Source organism: Mustelus asterias, chromosome 19 (assembly GCF_964213995.1).
Source record: "Mustelus asterias chromosome 19, sMusAst1.hap1.1, whole genome shotgun sequence".
In the NCBI taxonomy this organism is placed as follows: domain Eukaryota; kingdom Metazoa; phylum Chordata; class Chondrichthyes; order Carcharhiniformes; family Triakidae; genus Mustelus; species Mustelus asterias.
In genome coordinates, this window is record NC_135819.1 from 46,919,300 (window position 1) to 46,943,616 (window position 24,317).

The 24,317-nt window shown below is 40.5% G+C and overlaps 1 protein-coding gene across 1 annotated transcript in view; it reads right to left on the minus strand.

Annotated features, from left to right (window-relative positions):
- cog5 (component of oligomeric golgi complex 5) overlaps nt 1–24,317 on the minus strand; it is a 99,914-nt gene that overhangs the window by 44,457 nt on the left and 31,140 nt on the right. The window contains exon 7 of the mRNA XM_078235486.1: nt 11,995–12,125. Coding sequence (XP_078091612.1) covers nt 11,995–12,125 — 131 coding nt within the window. The remainder of the gene's footprint in view (nt 1–11,994; nt 12,126–24,317) is intronic.

Genomic DNA, 24,317 nt, shown 5'->3' on the forward strand with positions numbered 1-24,317 from the left:
ATTCCATTCTCATCTATCTAATCATAGCCAGAGTATTGCTTGCAACGGCTCCTCTTCCTGCTCCTGTGCAGTTACCTCTGGTATATTTGGTCCCTCCCATTTCTTATCTATGTAATACCCCTTGGTGACATAATCTAAAAACACAGCACTAGCACTAGACCCCCATTTATTGACTACAGCTCAGCCTTCAACACCATTATCCCTATGAAACTCATCTCCAAACTCCATGGCCTGGGCCTCAGCTCCTCCCTCTGCAACTGGATCCTGAACTTCCTAACTCACAGACCACAATCAGTAAGGATAGACGACAACACCTCCTCCATGATCATCCTCAACACCGGTGCCCCACAAGGCTGTGTTCTCAGCCCCCTACTGTACTCCTTATACACCTATGACTGTGTGGCCAAATTCCCCTCCAACTCGATTTTCAAGTTTGTTGACACCACCGTAGTGGGTCGGATCTCAAACAATGATGAGACAGAGTACAGGAATGAGATAGAGAATCTGGTGAACTGGTGTGGCAACAATAATCTCTCCCTCAATGTCAACAAAACGAAGGAGATTGTCATCGACTTCAGGAAGCGTAGAGGAGAGCATGCCCGTGTCTCCATCAACAGGGACGAAGTGGAATGGTCAAGAGCTTCAAGTTTTTAGGTGTCCAGATCACCAACAACCTGTTTTGGTCCCCCCATGCCGACACTTTAGTTAAGAAAGCCCACCAACGCCTCTACTTTCTCAGAAGATTAAGGAAATTTGGCATGTCAGCTACGGCTCTCATCAACTTTTACAGATGCACCATAGAAAGCATTCTTTCTGGCTGCATCACAGCTTGGTATGGCTCCTGCTCTGTCCAAGACTGCAAGAAACTACAAAAGGTTGTGAATGTAGCCCAATCCATCACACAAACCTGTCTCCCATCCATTGACTCTGTCTACACTTTCCGCTGCCTCGGCAAAGCAGCCAGCATAATTAAGGGCCCACGCACCTCGGACATTCTCTCTTCCACCGGGAAAAGGATACAAAAGTCTGAGGTCATGTACCAACCGACTCAGGAACCGCTTCTTCCCTACTGCTGTCAGACTTTTGAATGGACTTATCTTGCATTAAGTTGATCTTTCTTTACACTCTAGCTATGACTGTAACACCACATTCTGCACTCTCTCGTTTCCTTCTCTACGAACGGCATGCTCTGCCTGTATAGCGTGCAAGAAACAATACTTTTCACTGCATGCGAATACATGTGACAATAATAAAACAAATCAAAATCAAATAAAAGAAATAGTTTTCATATGTAGGCTGACAACACCAAGCTCTCCTCAACACCACTTCTCTCTCTATTCTCCCACTGTTGATAAAATATCAGACTGCTTGCTCAACATCCAGTTCTGCATGAACAGAAATATCCTCCAATTAAATATTGGAAAGTGTGATATCAGTCTTCCGTCCTCACTACAAACTCTACTACCCAGGTACTGACTCCAGCCCTCTCCAAGGCAACTGACCTACTTTGGCTGCAGGTCCAGCAACTCCTCTGTACCTATCTAAATCTGACCTTTTGAGAATGCCCAATTTTAACTCCATTATTAGTGGATGTGCGTTCAGCTGTCAAGGTTCTATGTTCCCTCCCTAATCCTCTCCACCTTTCTTTCCTCCTTTAAGACACTCCTTAAGCCGATCTCTTTGATCAAGTATTAAGCCATCTGCTCTAATATTGCCTTATGTGGCCCGCTATCTCAAAATAACTTAAATATAATTTGTATTTAAAACAATCACTGTCACCAGGGAAAAGGCACTGGGGAAACTATTAGACCTAAAGACTGACAAGTCCCCCAGACAAGATGGGCCTGCATCCTAAGTCTTAAAAGGTTTGGCTGCAGAGAAAGCAGAGATATTGGTTCCAATCTTCCAAAGTTCTTTAGATTCTGGAAGCATTCCAAGGGTTGGAAAACAGAAAATGCAATACCTTTATTAGAAAGAGGGAGACAGAAAGCAGGAAACTATGGGGTAGTTAAGGAAATTGCTAAAATCCATCATTTAGAATGTTATAGCAGGATATTTAGAAAATCAGAATGTGATCAGGCAAAGGTAATGTGGTTTTGTGAAAGGGATATTGTGCTTAACTAGTTTATTAGAGTTTCCTGAGAAAATAATAAGCAACGTGGATAAAGAGGAACCTGTAGATATGGTGTACTTGAATGTCCCAAAGGCATCTGATAAGATGCCACATCAAACATTGTTATATGAAATAAGAGTTCAATGTAAAAGGTGTAACATATTAGAATAATAAGAGCGCTGTTTTTTTTTAAACAGGAGTCAGAAAGTTGGGATAAATCAGACCTTTTTTTTGGATTGGCAAGCTATCACTAGTGGAATCAGGGATCAGTGCTGGGGCCTCAATTATTTACAATCCCCATGGCCAGAATTTTCATGCCGGCAGGATCTTCTGGTCCCGCCAATGGTGTAGGCCCGTGTAGATTTCCCAGCAGTGTGGGGTGAAGTCAATGGAAAATCCCATTGACAGCAGTGGGACCAGAAGATCCCACCATCAGCCAACTGCACGCCACCTCCTGCCATGAGAAAGACACTGCGGGAAGGCCTGAGAATCTCACCCCATATCACTGACTTGGATGAGGGGACCAAATGTATGGTCGCTAAATTTTCTAATGACACCAAGATAGGTAGGAAAGTAATTTCTTGAGGTAAAGATTCAACAAAAGAATATGAATAAATTAATGAGTGGACAAAAAATTGGCAGATGGGGTACAATCTGGGAAAATGTGAACATTGGCAGGAAGAACAGAAAAGCAGTATACAATTTAAATGGAGAGAGATTGCACAACTTGGTGGTACAAAGGGATCTGGGTGCTCTGGCACATGAATCACAAGTTAATATGCAGGTGCATCAGGGCAAATCGAATGTTGGCAAAAAGGAATGTAAAAGGAAGTTTTACTGCAGCTGTACAGGGGCTTGGAGTGCCATTTTGGAGTACTGTGAATGGTTTTGGTCTTCTTATTTGAAGAATATAAATGTGTTAGCAGTTCAGAGAAGGTTCACTCAACTCATTCCTGGGGGTTGGGCCTATACCCAATGGAGTCAAGAATGAGTGGTGATCTTATTGAAATATATCAGATCCTGAGGTGACTGGAGAGGATGGACACCAAGAAGCTGCTTCCTCTTATGGGGGAGACTGGAACCAGGGGACAGTTTAAATACAAGAGGTCTCCCTTTTAACATGGAGATTAGGAGAATTTTCTCTCTCTCAGAAGATGATTAGTCTGTGGAATTCTCTACCTCAGAAAGCAGAAGAGGCTGTGTCATTGAATTTATTCAAGGTCGAGTTGGATAGATTTTTGAAAGACAAGGGAGTCAAGGGTTATGGGGGCCAATAGGAAAGTGGAGTTAAGACCACAATCAGACCTGACATGATCTTATCGAATGGCAGAGCTGACAGAAAGGGGCGAATGGCCAATTCCTGCTCCCAAGTCCTATGTTCCCATGTATCAATTGTTTCTTTATAATACTCCTGTGAAGTGGTATGGAATGTTCTATGACATTAAAGATGCTAGATAAATACAAGATGCATTTGTTGTTGGAACTTGTCATTGGACTCTATTACCGAGTCAGATGCCCAAATGGTGACCAGAATCCTCTGTTCAGCTTTGTTCATAATGAAATTTTATACAGGATGTAGGGATATCTTCAAGTGCTACCATCAGCTGCTCATAAACACTTCTGATCTAAAGGGTGAAAATCACTACTGCATATAATCTGGCGAAAGTAGAGTTTCTAAGATTACATTTTTAGCCAAAAGATAGGGGGGTCAACAATTATGAATAATTGTTTTGAGATGCCAAAATCCTCACTTTCCTATCATCTCGCTTTCGTAGAATTGTCAAAATTTATGAAAGTCTCACCCATGTTCCCATTACAGGCCAATCTATATCCATTCTTTGGCGATGTTTGATTATAAACTGCTGAAACGCAATAAGCCATTCATTACATTTTGCTGGGACATGCTGCGTAATCTTGATTTTCTGTCACAGTACAAAATTCTTTTTCTTCATAAACCTAATACACTATCCAAGGTTGGTTTGCAACCTGCAATGCCTAATCTGCTGGCTTCATTCAGGGCGAAGCTTTGGATGGATCCGCAAGAAACTGAAAATCCATTCTGATGATTTTCACTGATATATGTGGCCACATTTGCTAGGCTTTCCTCCTTTGCACATCTATTCTTAGGCATCTAAGTGTGTAAAGAGTTTCCTCCAATCTCTAATGTTCTTCCCCGATACCTTGAACTCTCAAGTTATTGCACAATTATTTGGTGCTATACAATCTCAATGGCTTTAAGTTTGAACTGGGCTGTGTATCGTGATACCATGTTACCATATTAGAGGGCAAGAGTGGTGGGAATGCAGCACGAATCAGTGAGGTGGTATCCTTGTCAGCACGTATTCATGTGCATAAACATGAGGAAATAAGTAGCCACTTTCAATGGTATGCTATGATTTTATCAATGAGTAGGTTTGCACAAGGGTGGGTTTGACTTCCTGTTGGGGAGCACTTCAGCGGTCACGGGCATTCGGCCTCTGATATTCGGGTAAGCGTTCTCCAAGGCGGCCTTCGCGACACACGACAGCGCAGAGTCGCTGAGCAGAAACTGATAGCCAAGTTCCGCACACACGAGGACGGCCTCAACCGGGATATTGGGTTCATGTCACACTATTTGTAACTCCCACAGTTGCGTGGACCTGCAGAGTTTCACTGGCTGTCTTGTCTGGAGACAATACACATCTTTTTAGCCTGTCTTGATGCTCTCTCCACTCCCATTGTTTTGTTTCTTAAAGACTTGATTAGTTGTAAGTATTCGCATTCCAACCATTATTCATGTAAATTGAGTCTGTGTCTTTATAAGCTCTGTTTGTGAACAGAATTCCCACTCACCTGAAGAAGGGGCTTAGAGCTTCGAAAGCTTGTGTGGCTTTTGCTACCAAATAAACCTGTTGGACTTTAACCTGGTGTTGTTAAACTTCTTACTGGGTTTGACTTCAGCAGGGAGCGGGTGGCAAGTACAAAAGAGTTTGCATTTTCTGGGCAAAGGTTGGCGGTTGACTTTTACACAGGGTCGACCATTACTCAAGTATATATGGTATATGAGTATATTTAGTCCTCAGAGGTTGCAATGTTCTTAAAAACATCATCTTGTTTGGATTGGATTAAAATCCTGTCAAAAGTACTTTTTAAATTACTGTTGTCCACTAACGAGATAAACATAATCCTTTTATACAGCACCTGCAATTACAGCATTTGCTGCAATTATCCCAACAATGCAATGTTACAGCTGATTCACTGGCTCAGTATGATCTTTCCTTTTATATATGAAACAGGACAAGATGAAGGATCAAGATCTGAAGTAATTTCATACTGATTAGAAGTCATTAGCCTTCTCCACTCAGTTCAAGTTCTTGAAGAATACAAGGTTTTTCCTTTTGATGTAAAGGTCATTGTTATACTGCACTAAAAATTATAAAATCTAAAAGTCTCTGATGAAGTGACATTTAATCTTTCAAAATAGCCACCAAGTAGAATGGGAACATATGCCTGACAGGTTTTACTTTTATTTTACATGTTTTCATATCTGCTATTTGCTATAATCTCCTGTATATCAAGCTGTGGCTGTACTGCACAATTACTTTAATGTAAACAAATGAGGAAACTATGTCAATTGGTTGCAGCAATTTAGTCCAACAATTTACTATCACAAGCACAACTCTGCCAGATCTAGAAAGGAAAATATGTCAGAAGAACATTACATTAACTTTAATGATCAGAAAAAAGCTTTTTGGCTAATTGGTGTTGATTGAACTGAATCAAAACTAACCACCACCTTCTTGCAATATACCTCAATTTATGTTCTCTATAGGAACACATCTTTTACCACTAGGATTTACTAGGATCATCAGGTATTACTTATGTCTCATAGTCAGGAGGTTGTGGGTTCAAGCCCCTCTTTAGGGAAGTGTATAATTTACGCTGATGCACCAGTCTCATACCATTGATGAGGGTACTGTTGTTGATGCACTGTATATGGACTTCCAAAAGACATTTGTTACAGTGCTGCACAACAGACCCGTGAGCAAAATTAGAGCTTATGAATTAAAAGGAATGGATACAAAATTGGCTGAGTGACAGGAAACAGAGCATAGTGGTAAATTGGAAGACGGTTTATAATGGGAGTTCCCCAGAAGCCCTTGTTCAGAACCTTGCTCTTTCTGATATATATTAATGAGTTAGAGCTTGGTTTACTACACACAATTTCAAAATTTGCTGAAAATACAAAACTTGGAAGCTTTGTGAACTATTGGTAGAATAGGCTGACAAGTGGCAGATGAAATCTAATGTAGAAACGTGTGAAGTGATTCATTTTGGGATGTAGAATGCAAACAGACAATACAAAATAAAGGGTACAATTTTAAAAAGAATGAGGGTGCAGAGGGACTTTGGTGTTTAGGTGCATAATTCACTGAATGTGACAGGACAAGTTGATAGAGTGGCTTATAAAGCTTACTGCATCCATGGCTTTATCAAAAGGGGCACAGCGTACAAAAAAAACTTATGTTAAATCTGTTTAAACACTAGTTCAGCTTCAGTCGGAGTATTGCATCTAGTTCTGATATGGAAACAGGAAGACAGAAAAACTGCTAAAATTTGGCATGATAGAAGAATGCCACCTTGACTATAGTTCCATACATTCTAAACCTGCTAAGGACTCCATTCCATTCTCCTAGTTCCTCCGATTCTGTCACATGTATTCTGATGATGCGAACCTCCACACCAACACTTGAGATGTCTTCTTTTTTCTTCAACTGAGGATTCTCCCCCAGCCCTTACCATGAGTGACAGGGCCTTCAACAATGCACACCACATTTCCTGCACTTTTGATCTCATCCCTTTGCTTCCCTCACAGAACTATGACAGGATTCCCCTTGTCCTCGCCCTCCATCCCACCAGCCTCCATATTCAATAGATCATTTTCTGCCACCTCAAAGTGATGCCACCATCAAACACATCTCACGCTTTCCTTCAGCATTCCAAAGGGATTCCTTTCTGTGATACCCTGTTTCACTCCACAATCACCCCAACATCTCTATCCTATTACAGCACCTTTCCATGCAAATACAGGAAATGTAACATCTGCCTTTTACATCCTCTCTTCTCACCATCCAAAGTCCCAAACACACTTTCCAAGTGAAGCAGCAATTTACTCTATTGTATTTGCTGCTCACAACGTGGTATCCTCTTACATTGGAGAGACCAAATGCAGATAAGGTGAACACTTTGAACACCGCCTCCATTCAATCTGCATGCATCCAGTGGCATACAAGTTTAATTCTCCATCTTGCTCTTGTGTTGACATCCCTGCCCTTGGCCTGCTGCATTGTTCCAGTGAGCTTGAGCAACATAACCTCACCTTTTGATTAGGCATTTTATTGCCTTCCAGACCCAACACTGAGTTTAATAAATTCAGTCTGTAAATTCTTTTGTTTCCTTTTCCTTGCATGTTTCAATTTTTCTCTTGATTTTGCTTTCAGACAGCAGCACACATGCACTATGCACACCTTTTTATATTTTTCGGCCCTATCACCATTCCATTTTGCACTGTAAGACATAATTCAATTCTGCTATTCAATCTCTGTCTTCCATGCCATCATAGACCTTCCTTTCTCCTCACCCCACTCACTCTTTGCTCAAAACCTATTACATTCTTAACTTTTCCTAGTTCTGATGAAAGACCAGTCGGAAATGTTAACTTTTTTTCTCCACAAATGCTGTATGACCTGCTGAATATTTCCATTATTTTTACGTTAGGTCTTCCAATGACAAAGCAACTAAATAGAACTGAAATATTGGAGCACGGGTAATGTGTGCTCAGCTCCTACAAAGTGTTGGCAAAACCATTGATCATCAACTGTGACTAGTCAATATTTTAAAAATAACATCCCTTTTTATATGTTATTTCCAAGGGTTAGTGACTAAATTAATGGGCGTACATGTACCTTTAAAATTTATACCAAGCACGTGCATACTTCTGAACCGAGTGGATGGGAAATAACATTCTTCCTAGTTTTTGCACCGCAAAGGGAACTTGTGTCAATAGCACAACTTAACTCTCTTCTGCTTTAACTCCTGTCCTCGATCATTCAGGGATCACATTTTGTCTCCATCCAAAATACTCAGACCTAGGTCAGGCGCCTCCTACTCATTTGGATTTCATGTCCAACTAGCTGTACAAAACCTTGCTAGCTTTAATGAATCAAGCATTACTTCTCTTTACACAAAAATAGTGCTGATGAACTAAAACATCAAACCACCAAAGATTAATAGATTTGAGTAATGCTTTTATTAACACATGTGGCTGAACATTTTAGTTTCACCTTACAGAACCACTTACCATAAATATGTCAAATGTTTAATGAAGCTGGCAAAATAAGCAAGGAATTAACAGCTTGCTGCCTTTTTTCAAGTCAAAGTTTGATTTCATAATAAAGTATTTATTTACATTGCTGAGTTCAATAAAGTAAGGATGGTAAACTGAGATACCCCATTCTAAAATGGTATCAGATCATGGCAGATATGAAAACATTTCCAAAATGAACTTGCTGCAACTAGGTGAAAAAAATGTAGCCAATAACCAATGTTTTTGTTACAGTTTTTGTTACAAGTTTTTGTTACAGTTAAAGTCCAACAGGTTTATTTGGTATCACGAGCTTTCGGAGCGCTGCTCCTTCATTAGGTGAGTGACTCAAGTCTGCCCTGACTCTCCAAAAGAGCATCTTACCCAGGCCCACCTCCCGCCCCAACAACTACTGTAACAAAAACTTGTATGCAGGTAACTTAATGTCTAACCTGGCTGTTTGTGGAAATAATTTCATGGAACATTGATAGTTTCAGCGCGAAAAAAGGCAAATTCAGCCCATTGTATTTGTACCCACCCTTTGTGAAAAATGCAAAACTAATCCCACTATTTAGTGACATTCCCATAGCTTCCTATTTTCCTGTTTAAAAATGGTTATCCTATTTCTTTTAAAAGCAACTGACTCTGCCTCAACCATTTCCTGTTTCAAAACATTTCAAGCTCCAACAATCCTACGTGCAAAAATTGTCTCCCAATTTATCTCCTCACTCTTATCAAGTTCCTCATCACTGACTTCCCAACTTGGAGAAAATACTTTTCCTATCAAAATGTTTTCGTATCAAAATCTTTCATAATGTTTAAAACCTCCATTAAATCTCCTTTTAAACCTTTTAAAATTGCTTTCCCATTTTCTTAACAAGTGGGAAGGTCAACTGCAAGTTGATTAACTTGTATGCACAATGTACTCTGTATCTTTCGTAACCATTACTGCCAACGCAAATTTTATAAGTTCATGTGTAAAGACTTTTTCCCCCCCAATCTCTCCCAAACCTACCAGCATTACTGGAACTACAGTAGTTTAGATTAGCACCTAATAAGATGATTATTCCATCTTTCTGTTGATACATATATTCACACAGAATGTTTATATCTGGTTGATCAGCACTGAGACCTCAGCTATTTACAATCTCTATTAAGGACTTAGATGAAGAAGCCAAGAGTAATGTATCCAGGTGTGCTGACAATACAAAGCTAGGTGAGAATGTAAATTGCCAGGAAGTCAAAGAAAGGCTGCAAGGAGATATAGACTGGTTGAGAGAGTGGGCAACAAGATGGCAGGTTGTGATGAGCCCCCAAGAAAATACTTAACTTAAAATCAGAGATCGGAAGTTTGCAGGATGGGAGGTGGCAACATAGTGGTAGTGTCACTGGGCTAGTAATCCAGAGACCCAGAATAATGTTCTGGCAAACCAGGTTCAAATCCCACCATGGCAGATGGAAAAATTTGAATTCAATAAAAATCTGGAATTAAGTCCAGTGATGACATGAAACCATTGTCGATTGTCATAAAAACCCACCTGGTTGACTAATGTCCCTTAGGGAAGGACATTAGCGCAGCATGGTAGCACAATGGTTAGCACTGCTGCCTCAGTGCCAGGGACCTGGGTTCGATTTTGGCCTTGGATGACTGGCCGTGTGGAGTTTACACATTCTCCCAATGTCTACATGGGTTTCCTCCGGGTGCTCCAGTTTCCTGCCACAGTCCCAAAGATGTGCATGTTCAGTGGATTGGCCATGCAAAATTGCCCCTTTGTGTCTAAAAATATGTAGGTTAGGTGGATTAGCCATGGTTAAAAAGTGTAGGAATACATGTTGGGGCGGGAGGTGGGCCTGGGTAAGATGCTCTTTTGGAGAGTCAGGGCAGACTTGAGTCACTCACCTAATGAAGGAGCAGCGCTCCGAAAGCTCGTGATACCAAATAAACCTGTTGGACTTTAACTTGGCATTGTGAGACTTCTTACTGTGCCTACCCCAGTCCAACACCGGCATCTCCACATCTTGAGAGAAAGGAGCAATACAATTGGCTTTGAGTTAAAGAGAACGATTTGGGCACTAGACTTGAAATATAGTGGGCTTGAGAGAAAGCAGAAGGCAGCTAAAAGTGTGCACTTCTTACTGTGGGCCTTTGATCAGTGGTGTTCTGCCTGGCATGGCCAAATATCTGAAACTGTGCTTGAAAAGCAAAGCTTGAGTATATGTAGAGATTCCATAGAAACAAAACCCTGGAGGTGGATCTTTGTTGAAAGCATCCAGGTAGAAGGACATGGGAGAGAGAATTCCAAGGTGGGTGCTTTGAGCATGGAGATTGAAAGCCCTCATGAGAAAGACAGTTTCACTGAGACCAGTTGGTTCATGGTGTAATAAATGGGGTGTGGAATATGGGCATCGCTGGCTGGGACAGCATTTACTGCCCATCCGCAAGGACATTTAAGAGTCAGCCACATTGCTGTGGGTCTGGAGTCACATGTAGATGGTGGCACAGTGGTTAGCACTGCTGCCTCTCAATGCCAGGGACCCAGGTTCAATTCCAGCCTTGTAGAGCTTGCATGTTCTTCCAGTGTCTGGATTGGCCATGATAAATTGACCCTAGTGTCAGGGGGACTAGCAGGGTAAATGTATGGAGTTACAGGAATAGGGCCTGGGTGGGATTGTGGTTGGTACAGACTCAATGGGCCAAATGGCCTCCTTCTATACTGTAGGGATTTTATGATTCTAGACCAGACCAGGTAAGAACGACAGATTTCCTTCCCTAAAAAGCATTAGCAAACTGGTTGGGTCTTTATGACAATCGACAATGGTTTCATGGTGATTATCAGACTTTTAATTCCAGATTTTATATCGAATTCAAATTTCATTATCTGCCATGATTCGAACCTAAGGTACCCAGAGCATTATGCTGGGTCTCTGGATTACTCGTCCAATAACAATTCCACTAAGCCACTGCCTCTGGTTATTCTGCTTTGGTGGCATCCGTCACTCATTTTGGGGTGTGGTTTGTCCGACCACAGTTTGCCTTATTAGTTCACATGTATCGCATATTTATCCTGAATATTAGAACACAAGATAGATACTGTAAATTGTGTTGTATTTACGAATTTGTATGCATCTGTAAAGTTGCAGTTCGGGTTAAGAAACAGTGAATATTTTCTTGAGTTTAAATTGAGATCTTTCACATCTTTTGGTCTAGTGTAATATAGTCAATTTTTCTTGTTTAGTAAACATCTTATTCTGGGTTAAAAGTACAGCAGCAGACTCCTGTGAATTTGTTCAGTAACTGTCCTCCAGAGTTTCTTTGAAAGAAACAATGTTAGGATCTATCAAGTCAAGTTTCACTTCGGAATCAGCTAGGATCATAACAAGGAAGCACACGCACGCATACCTTTCTCTGCTGTACCTGTTCTATGGTGCTATATACAACTTCCATGATTTATTTAATCAACACTGGCATCGTTCAAAATCTGTGACCAAATAGCTGAGATGCCACTTTCCTATTTCATCACAAGTTTTAGACATTTACCTGTGTCTCCATTCCCTGTTCAAGTAACCGCTTGGCTTGATTCTCTACTTCAAGTCGGGCTCTTGCAATAAAAAGAAGATCATTTTCTATGACTTCAATCCCTGAAAGATCAACCCCTTGGGAAAGATAATCTGTAAAACAAAAGGCAAAAGTCATTATTTTCAGCAAATCCAATTTAAATATTGAACATTTTTCAACACTTTGTCCCTGTAAACATCTATTTCACAAATGAGATATTACATAAAGTTTTGTTGAAAATTTATCAATAATGGGGAAAAAATTGCTCCAATCAACTTATCCAGACATGATGCTGTTACACATGGCAATCAAAGCAACCTCTCCACTTTATTTCCATCCTCTAAGAACCATCAGCAGAGAATATTTCAATTCTCTGCATGGGCAGTATTCCCCAATTTACATACTTTGGCACTGCAAGTCCACCATAGAATTGCACTCAATTTTCAAACAAATTTTTAAGATAATGCTCTGCATGTACCGGATTCCACAAAAACAGTTTATTTCATTATATAACCACATGATAGGTGGTTCTTTCGCTACAAGATCATCACACATCTTTCAGGAAATTTTATTTTTATCCATTCTGAATTAAAGGACCTCAATTCAAAGCTCTGGGTTAAAGAGACATTAATTGTGCACCAGAAACATCAATAAATCAGTAATCATTTTGATTTTAGTAAGCACATTTTAAAAATTGCTTCTTCCTCTTTCTTTCCCTGACTGAAATATTTAATTAATTAAAATTATTTACATTTTCCATCAACATGTAGGTGGTACATATGGTGTTCTTTTTAAAAATAAAGAAACCATAATGGATGAGGAAAAACCTCGTTTGCGTGTGTTGTCTAGCAGCTGAATATTTTCTGAAGTATTTATAAAGGGTTCTTAATTCAACTAAAGCTGCAACAGATGCACCATTAATTGTTTGCAATTTTCTTCCACACCCACAATCCAACCAATTTACAGTATTTTTTTAAAAATGCTCAACATAAATTTTACCCAAATAAAGCTCTTTAAGAGGCGATGGCAGAGTGGTATTATCGCTAGATTATTAATCCAGAAACTCAGTTAATGCTCTGGGCACCTGGGTTCGAATCCCGCCACGGCAGATGGTGGAATTTGAATTCAATAAAAAAATATCAGGAATTACGAATCTATGGATGACGATGTCAATTGTTGGAAAAACTCATCTGGTTCACTAATGTTTTTAGGGAAGGAAATCTGCTGTCCTTGCCTGATCTGGCCTACATGTGGCTCCGGAGCCACAGCAGTGTGGTTGATTCTCAACTGCTCTCGGGCAACCAGGGATGGGCAATAAATGCTAACCCAGCCAGCGACGCCCATGTCCCACAGATGAATTTTTAAAAATTTCCCTCACGATTTTCTTTAAATAATTTGCTAAGACTATCAAATAAATGTTGCCAGTGGCTCAGAGAAGCATTTGATCATTTGTTTAGCATAGTTGCTTCTCTGCAGCCCATCCCAGATAACAAAGACATTCAGTTCAAACCCAACATTTTGGGAAGAAGCTAACATCTTCAAGCCAAGTGTGGTCTGGGGTTTAGGATGTCAGCAGGAAACATATAATTGATAAATTTAATCAATTATTATGATTCTTTTAAATCTTTTTTTTACATTATAAATTTCAGTTATTGATTAAAACAAAAGGCAGCACAAACCCCACCTAGTCACCACTATTTAACCCTCCCTACTTACCCCCTCAGGCTAAATTGAACTGATCACAAATTTGGTATTGCATTCAGCCCCAAACAGGACTTCAGACTCATATCGTTTCCATCACTGCTTATGTCTACCTCCACATTTTCCACCTCAGTCCTCCAATGCAGAAACCCCCATTCTTGCCTTTGTCACCTCCAGACCTGACTATGATCTCTCTCCACCCTCCCTAAACTCCAATGTGTTAAAAGTCCTATTGCGCACATCTAACCTGTCCTATGACCCACAGACCCATTTATCCTAATCCTCATACCCCAGTCCCACCCCACTATAAGTATTTCGATCCTGTGATTCCAGCATCTTAAGCATTCTTCCATCTTCTCTCACCACCATATCATTGGCTGCAGAGGCTTGTGAAATTCCCTCCAAGAATAGCTCCATCTTTCTATTATCCTTTTAAAAATACTCAAAACACATCTTAAACTGAATTGTGACAATTTTCAATATATGATGACTTATGGTCTGAGTGAGGTAATGTTCCATAGTAAAATAACTCATGGCTACCGTTTCAAGTGTAATCTGTTGATTGTGATGGCAAAGTCTTGACCCCTAATTCACTGTCGATTAATTGCTGCGTAATTCAGTTTTTAGTATGTCTGAAACCTTTTCTCATATAGTCAATTTCAGTCCAAGCATTTAATCTATTATTTACTATCTTCTACGTATTCTGTTAATTACTCCAATGCATGTTGCTCTATTCAGGACTCAATTCTATATTATTGTGTGTATTTACGTTAATATTGAGTTTAAATAACTTTAAAGCTTAACCACTCTCACTTTCTCCCAGACAACAGGTGCTGGCATCCGAGTACGTCTGACCAGAGACACTAGGGATGGAATTCTCCCATCCTTAAGACTATGTCTGACCAGGGAAATTAAGGACAGAATTCACCCATCCCGCCCATGGTAGGCGGTTGCAGAGAATCTAGCAGGAGCCAAAAAGTCAGAAATCCACCAGCGTAAAACAGGCTGCCATTCTCCCAATGGCAGATCAGTTAACCCGCTGCCTAGTGGTACGAACACCATTTGCATTAATTTAAATCTCATAAATGCTCATTAAAACAGCTGCTCGCCAGAATCGTCTCATGCTTTCCAAATTGCATCATGCCAGCACAAAATCACGCTGGCTTCAAACCCATTTGAAAAGGAACCCGTGCTCAAGTCAAACCTCTGTTTGCTCGAGACTTTGTGGAGAGTGCAACATACATAGCCCACCGGCCCACCAGCTACGCCGCTCTTGTTGCACTGAATGCCACACTGTTGCAGAAGAATGGTTCATGCCCTCCAGTTCCATGCTGATGTTGTCTCTCTGACTCGTTTCGTGATATCATTTTAAACATTGACAGACAGGGTGGTCAATGCACCCTTGTTGGACTCCAACTTCCTACCCCTCGGCCTTCTCTCTGCCTTCCATTGTTCGTCATTCTGCCCCATCATCTTTCCCCTCTACCTTCCATTGTGCCCCCTTTCCCTTAATCTTGCACAGCCCTTCTTCCCCATTACCACAGCACTGTGCTGTGGGACATGTGCAGTCTCCATATTGGCTGACTGCACCCGGGGTTATGGACTGCAGGGGTCTTCTGCTCCTGGTGAGGACGCCGTTGTCTGTATGGACACCACTATGCTGCAGAACTCATGCAGCTGTCACTTTAGCCAACTAAAAATTTGACCACAGATCGGGTGCGAGGTGACGGTGGGGCTGATGAAGTCAAGGATGGTAATGGGGAAGAAGGGCTGTGCAAGATTAAGGGGAAGGGGGCACAATGGAAGGTAGAGGGGAAAGACGATGGGGCAGAATGACAAACAATGGAAGGCAGAGAGAAGGCCGAGGGGTAGGAAGTTGGAGTCCAACAAGGGTGCATTGACCACCCTGTCTGTCAATGTTTAAAATTATATCACTGTTTACTGGGAGGGGATGCACACAAACTCTGGTACGGGCGGGGGCAGAGTCTCATTAATGTAGCATATTAGGAATGGTTCACACCAAGACTCAGAAGTTGGGGGTGCTGTGGTTTGGGAGATCACTGTTGTCCTTAGTCCTCATTGCAAGGGAAACTATGTGATGGTTTTTGTTTTTGTTCAGGGGTTTTCAGACAGGAATCAGAGTGCAGACATTCCTGTTGCTACAAGGAAACGAGTCAGAGATGACAGATAGACCAGGGGCTATGTGGACCTCACAGTCAAGAGACAGGAGACAGTGCAGAAGTAACAATCAGTGGGAGCATAGTGTAATCCAGCTGCAGCGAGGGACAATGATGGGGTGCAGTATTATTGGGGGAGGCTGGAGAATATCAGGAGGTAGATCTACCTTCATATCATGAGGTTCCAGGTAAATTGGAGGTGCGCAGACAGTGAGGGAGAGAACATCGAACTCTGTTTGAGATGTAGCAGCACAAGTTTGAAGTGCCTGAACAGTGGCATCCAGCAAAAACAAAAATAACATCAGTTCTCTCAGAGAGAGGTATGAGGCACTGCTAAGCTAGACCATGGGGCTACTTCTTGGGGTGCACAGTTACTTGTTGGTGCCGCCACAGTAGACAGATCCAGGTCAGTTATAAAGGAGAGGGGTCTCAATGCCTAGGAAGCAACTGTAAGCCAATCATTTCCTTCAGTGCTGTTAAAGGGATAGACAGAACTCAAGCTTCACATCAAAGTCTCAACAACGGTAGAGTATAAGGTAGGAACGCAGCCTTGGAGAATGAAGGCAAGAGTGAAGGGGGCACAGCTACATCATGTCTGGCATCCCATCAATGAAGGGTAGTCATGGGTTCACAATGAATACCATTCATCATTAGCCAAACTGCTTCCACTCATTGACCATGAGCAACTGAAAGGTCATCAGTATGCCACGTCAAAGAATGGAGAGCAGGGCTACTTTGGTTTAATCATTTCACACTTTATAATCCCACAGAAGGCTCCAGATGTCACATTTCTGGAATGGAATGTTGCTCACCTCAACGTGTGTGAGCATCTCAGGAGCAAGGCTGCATCAGGCACAATGTTGTGGAGCCTGGACAATTCCCATAGGGAGAGCTTCCCTTTTTGCACTCTTTATTCATTGTTGTCTTCAATGTTTCATTTCAGACAGAAAGCAAAAGGACAAATATATCCAGGGCTAAATACTCAGAGTCCTCATTCAATGGGGGTGGCGAAGGAGGGAGAGGTGTCACCATGTGCAGTTCCAGCAGGAGGCATCAGCTGGGGACATGGCCAAGCGGAGCCAGAGCATGAACAGGAAAGAGAGTAGGAAAGGCCCAGATAGTGGAGGTGACTCGTCAGATCAAGCATTTATAGTCAAAGAGTATCCTACTTACAAATCAATGAGATGCAGTGCCAGACATGTCTGTGCTTGTTCCAAGAACTCATACATCACATATGCTACATTTTTCCTACACAGTGGTTAGCACTGTTGCCTCACAGCTCCAGGGACCCGGCTTCGATTCTCGGGTTTCTCCTCTCAGTCCAAAAGATGTGCTGGTTAGGTGCATTGGCCATCCTAAATTCTCCCTCAATGTACCCAAACAGGCATAGGAGCATAGTGACTAGAGAATTTTCACAGTAACTTCATTGCAGTGTTAATGTAAGCCTACTTGTTTCACTAATAAACTTTTAAAGGATCCGGAAACTAGTTTCACTGAGTTTCATGTCATTGGAATGGATATCTGAGCAGGAGGATGGCTAAACCTTGATGCAAGAGAATTCCAAAATGCAAATTCACAATGCCTTCAGTTGACTAAAACATTCACATATCCATCAATGACAACAAAAAAGTGCAATTTATTTAGTGATAGCACCCCCAATAGCACACCAATGAACCAGAAGTGACATCAAAATTTTTTGAAACTTTTTAACCCTGCCGCTATGCCTCAGTGCAGTCCTGACGTCTGCAGCAGAGGTGGAGGCAGCCTGCTAATTGCTATGTCTGATGCCTATGATGACCTTGGCAGCTGCCCTCCAGTAGCTCAAGGCCTGGAGGGCCCCGCCTGATAAGGGTCTCCTGCTCAGGGCAGAAGCACCCTCAGTAGTCTGTGTTACTGGAGCGCGGGCGGGTACAGGCAGAGGTAGCCTCGCATCCTTGGGAGTGTTCGAAAAGTATTAGCCCTCAGGGTATCCTACCGACAGTCAGCACCCCAGGCTGCCTGCTGCAAGATGGTGCACCTGGACGGAGGCCAAGCTGCCTCGTCCCCATGTTGCCTACATCCTGATGGTGCCCACCAGGGTGTGGGTTGTGGAGTCCAGGACTGAGCACAAATCTGACAAGACTTACTGGCACAAGCTCTCCATGATGGAGCAGCTTGATAAATGGGATGGTGGTGATATGCAACTGTCCACAAGAGAAGAGTGTTGGTATCCGTCCCCATTGATGGATGAGAGATATCTGTGAAGAGAGCACTGGATGCACGTTTGATACTGGACGGAGCCAAAAGGAGACTGACTCTGCCACTGTGTGGTGCTTCTGCCACAGTTGCCAGCCAGGCTGGCAAATGAGGTGCGATTCAGGTGCTTCTTGAAGCCACCCCACAGGCATAGGACACACTTTACGTCCGAAGTCCTTGGATCAAGGTCTCAAGAGCTTGGTGGTTGAAGGGGGGTGCTGCCACCTTCTTCAGGCCTTTTGCTTCTGGCTGGATGCCACCTTTAACAGTCTCGTGAAGACAGGTGGCCTGGAAAGTGTGATACAAAAATGTGTTGGACTGGTGTTTAAATATGGTTTTAGGACATTCGAACCCACCAGCTGACAGACAACTCAGCTCCAAACCCCTGAGGTGTTTCAGAGAGATACTCACCTGTGCATATTTCAACCGCAAAATGGGGTGCAAATTCCTGTCATTCCAGCCAGCGGGAAGGGCACCACCAGAACCACCCACCACCACACTTAGACAAATAACTAGAAAATTCCATCCGAGGAATGGAGAATGTGTGCATTGTTGCTTGGGGTAGGCATCCTCCATCGGTACCTGTCTTTCTTCCTCCACATTCTCAAGGCGTGACAACCCTCACCACTTTAGCAGAGATGCCAGTTTTCTTCACCTCTTATTCTGCTGCACATCTATTCTGGACTACCTTTTGTTTACAGGGTAATATCGCAATATGGGATCGTGTCCTAGTACGGTTTTACTATTTAATCATTCCTGCCTTCAGGGTATTACAGACAATTCCCCTTTGTGCTTTCCATCCACAACTCTGCCTTTGTTGTGTGACTGCTTAAAAGCTATTCTTCTCCAAGAATCTGCAGATTCTAATGAAAAGTCATTGACCTGAAAAATTAACACCTTTTCTATCTCTACAGATGCTACCCAGCCTGCTGAGTGCTTCTGGAATTTTCTGTTTTTATTTCACACGAATTATGTTTATCCACCCTTAATTTTTTTTAAAATCAGGTATTTATATTGTAGCTCAGGCATCAAATAAAATGGCATTGCTGCAATGTGCCTCCGTATCAGGAAACTGTGAACAGGTTGAGGCTCTTTTCACTTTCAAAGAGAGAAACAAAAGTGACTTGATGGGGTCTTTAAAGTTATGAAAGGGTTGATAGATTAGATGCAAAGATGTTTCCACTTGCAGGGGAGACCAAAGTTTTGGTCATTAGTTTAAGATAATCACTAAAATATCCAAGAAGAAATTTAGGAGAAACTTCCTTACCCAGAGAGTGGTTTACAAGGTGTAACTTGCTGCTGCAGGAAGTAGTTGAGGTGACTAAGGGGCAGCTAGATAAGCATAAGGGAGAAAAGAGCATTTGGATTTGTTGATGGGGTTAGATGAAAAGAATTGGGAGATGGTTCATGTGGAGGATAAACACCAGCATGGACCTCAACGCGGCACAGTGGTTAGCACTGCTGCTTCACAGCGCCAGGGGCCTGGGTTCAATTCCCAGCTTGGGTCACTGTCTGTGTGGAGTTTGCATGTTCTCCCCATGTCTGTGTGGGTTTCCTCCGGGTGCTGCAGTTTCCTCCCACATTCTGAAAGATGTGCTGGTTAGAAGCATTGACCCAAACAGGCACCGGACTGTGGCGACGAGGGGAATTTCACAGTAACTTCATTGCAGTGTTAATGTAAGCCTTACTTGTGACTAATAAATAAACTTTAACTCTTGGGCCTCCTCCTGTACTGCAAATACTAAAAGATATGTAACCTCAATACTTTTCTGCAATGAATTTCACCTGCCTTGTGTCAGCCCAATCCATCAACCAGTCTGTAAGCCATTCATGGTTAATAATGTCCCCAGAGGTCCAGACCTCATCCTTTTAACATGACCATCTAATTTTGGCAGGGCAACATCAATGTTTGACGCATCACTGCTTCAGTACAGGTCAAATACAAATCAAGTCATCAATTGCTATGTTTAAACCTGAAAAATCATTGCTTTTCTTTAAAAAGACAGGCTAATTTCTGGAAATACAACACTTATTTATCAATCTTTCACAGAATAACTAAATAATAATTCTCTAATTTATCTTAAAATTCCTTTAAAAATAAAATTAAACTTGATTTTTTCTGTGTTTACTTTGCTTTGTGCATACCATATAATGTTCAAATTTAAGATCAATGACTTACAGTAGGTATTAATGCTCTGAATGTTACCAATCATTAATATTTTCATCTCATGCTATCAGATAAAACTTATACTCATGATTTCACTTGGTAAAGGGACAAGAAATAATTATCTTCAATTGCCAAATACAGTGTGTGCAGATCTCCTCTCCTGAGATGTGGCAAATGTACAAAATATTTTATGTAACTAGACAACGAGGCTAAATTATTGATGAAATGGTCATCAATAAAATAATTACCGTCTCCCAGACAAGATATATAATTTTGTTGTAAAGATGTAACTGTGAAAGGAAGGTGAGCCACACTTGGTCACAATATTTAATTAGCTTAAAAACAGCTTTAATTTCAAAAGGAAGTCAATCAAATTTTAGTGATAGATTTATTTTTCAAATACTTGCCCATCGATGCAGCTGATATTTTTCTCTCTAGATTAGGTCAATTGAACCCCAAATGTATTTGTTTTTTAAACATTCTTAGTTAACAAACCAAATATTTATTGAACTTGGGGAAAGAAAATACACCCCTTTGCACAAAGAATTGGACAAATCCATTATGCTTAGCAAATCAAAACAAATGCATACACTGCAATTCTCTGCAGTAAAGAGAAGCAATGAGTCAAGCTGTCATCCGATGAATGCCGCCCACAATTACTTCATGCTGCCTTACCACTCCAAACGGGCTAAATCTGAATGTGATCTCCAGAGACAGAAGGCTGCAGCATGCTACTTTCACTGGACATTTTCAGAAGCTTATTGATTGCTTAGTTTAGAGAAGCAACAGCAACCTACTGTTATAGGCTCACAAACTCGTCAATATTATATGCTAAAATAATAGCAATAGAAAGCTGGTTTTGTTGAAAGGATCAGCTTCAAAAACAGCTCTGATGAGCGTCTTCATGTTGTACTCTGCTAACAAAAGGATTGTGCATACAGAATGTTTTTGGTGTTCAGCTAAGGTAAGATTCCTTTAATTTTCTATGTTATCAAAGTAGCTAAGGACGCACAATTTGGTGCTAACATTTGAACTAGCTTGTATTAAGAGTTAATGTTTCTGATAAATATTTCATGAATACAATACCAAAAGATAATTTATGACAATTTTACTCTTCATTATATAACCAAGCTCCAAGTAGTAAATTAGAAAGGATACCAATACTTTTATCGATGTCAATAAAATGAACATTCCCAAGTAGAAGTGCAATTAAATATTGTTTTCTAACAATGGAGCATTATACCTGCAAAGCAATTACAATGAGCTTTGGTAACAAGTTGAAGGAGCTATGATTGACTTTTGCCAATTTGAACAACTGTTTAAATGGCTAGACAGTAAAGCATTTTTTTTTTGGAAAACACATTTTGCATATCGGCCTGGGGGAAGATTTCCATACAAGAATATTTCGATTTCCTCTACCTCAGTTTTATTTGGATAAATTATCTGTATTATCTTTACTTAAATGACAGTTTTGGATTAATTACAATCCTAGATCTGTCACATTGATTTTGTCCACTATACAAAGGAAATTAGCAATTCTGGTCCAAGCTGTTAATGTTACATTTTATCATCTGACATTATAATAGTTTCTATTTCATTTTATTCTTCATATCCTTGTAATATTAAGTTTACTGAATTATCTTTGACAATTAATTTACAAAAATATTCAACATCACAATTTTGAACTCATCTTATTTGCATGCATTGTGTCGCATAATATAAAATTTATTTACATTCACAAAATTACTTCTATTCATACAACATAATTTTACTGTTTTATACTCTGCAAATCATAGTTTCACTAAGATTTTAAATTATTATTCTTCTGCCAGAATTATGCATGTTTTATTGATAGAACTTACCACTTCATTCTTGCTTTGCCTCCTTCCTAATTTACCCTGCTATATCCAAAGTTCTTTCTCAGTCAGGAGGCTAGTATTCTAATAATGCACAGATCTTGCAATGTATTCATGTCGCTCCTCAAATAACATGTTTGTAGGCACACAGGTGATAAGGTTTCCTAGGACACTTAGACAAGGCTGGCAAACCAGTTTATTGAACAACGCCAAGTATGAAGTTTAGTGAAAAATCAGGATTCAAATTCTTTGAACTGCTGCTTACTAGTTTGGGCAGGATTTTCCAGCCCTTCCTGCCGGCGTGATTTTCCTGTCCTGCCAAGTTCCCACACAAAGGGCCATCGATTTTGGTGGGAAAGGTAGATCCAGCTGGCAGCCAATGGCTTGTTGCCTTCATTGTTGAAAAACACGCCTCAGGGGAGGGGGTGTTGAGGGAGAGAGTGGGAAATCCTGGCCAAAATGTCTAAGCATACTGGTGTTACAGCTGTCACGTCACAAGATTACATGCAAGTCCAACACAATAATACCGAATGGAAAATAATGATGATGATTTTTATATAAAACTTAGCACCCTCCAAAACAATTCACAAACTTACCTTTTTAAAATTTCAGATGTTTTCAAAATAAGATAGCCAACATGCAAAGAAGTCATCTAGGAATGGGGAATTTAATTTAGTGTGGGTTTAACAATCTCTTAGTCTGAAAATGTACACCAGAAACTTTAACAGGCAACCTTTGTTGCGTTAGGTATACAGAACATTATTTGACCAAAATTGTTCTCTCATTTTTGTAGGAAAGTTGAAAACTAAACTACGCAGAAGGACACAATATTTATGAATACACCTATAGGCTGCAGCAGAAATTCAAAAACCCCATCACTGATATCAGGCACGTGTTATCAGCTGAAGAGGGTCGCATAAATGGCCCAGATTATTTGAAAACATATGGAATATTCTGATATTATGAAGAAACCTAATACAATTTGAAATCATCTATCATCTAGTTTGACTTTGAAAAGGCATTAAGACTGTCAGATTCTTCTATGCTCCTCGCTACCATTTTACTGAAGTGTTATGGGAACTCCCTTGAGGAGATATTAAAAACTGAAAACTTGAGAAACAAGAACAGAATCTGGAAAACGGCAACTCAAACAGCTAATTTAGTTCCATGTAACCCAGTCCATGTTTTGTTCTAGATAAACTAATTTTGCATCCTAATTATGCAAACTACTTTCAATTCTCATTAGAGAGAAAGAACATTTATATTCAGCAACTGAAGAATCTCAAAGGAGTGCATAGATGTTATTATTAGAAGTGTATGATTAGTATTTAATACACAGCATATTTTGGAATTTATTAACATTGAACATTACTGAAATTAAAAAGAACTTAACAAAGATGCTGAAATCTGACAGAAATGGAAATGGCACACGGCATCTGTGTTGAAAGTGCAGTTTATATTTCTTCAATGGCTGAATCACTAATACATTGGCAGTTATACTATTAACTGAAGAAGTGACCAGAACAACTTTTCAAAACATAAATTAAGAGTCTCATAGTTAAATGGATACAATGGATGGGATACAAATAGTTGAGCTTTGGGTCCAAAGTCAGATGCCATATTACAACAATGATGATGCCAAATGAAGTATTCCATTTTAATTTTATGACATTGCTCATCAGATTGGTCTCAGAAGCTACAGAAAAATCTAGGGAAAAGGTAAGTCACAAAATAAATTATTTGCTATTAAAAATATACTGCAAAGACAATTCTTCAAAATATATTTTTAGGTTAGTTAACTTCTCAACAGTTTTTTTCTGGGTCTGTGCCCAAATAATCCTGAAAATTAAAAAACAAAACATTTTAACTCTTCCTGGAATAGCCATCTTCCAGATATCTATGTCTGGAACAAATTTTCTCTTTGTACTATTGTTAGGTGCAAATTGCTCCGCTGGACACAATTTAGGCCATGATTAACCTTCATCTGTTCTAAAGTAATTCCCCATCAATTTATGGTGCAGATATGATACAGTTCAGGAGTTACTCACTGAAAATTAATTTCATACAATGTTATTTCAAGATCATTCACATCAAATATAAATTGTACCGAGATTTACAAGAATCCAATAGGGTTTCAAATATCTGATGGGAATACTAATTCCAGCAAGG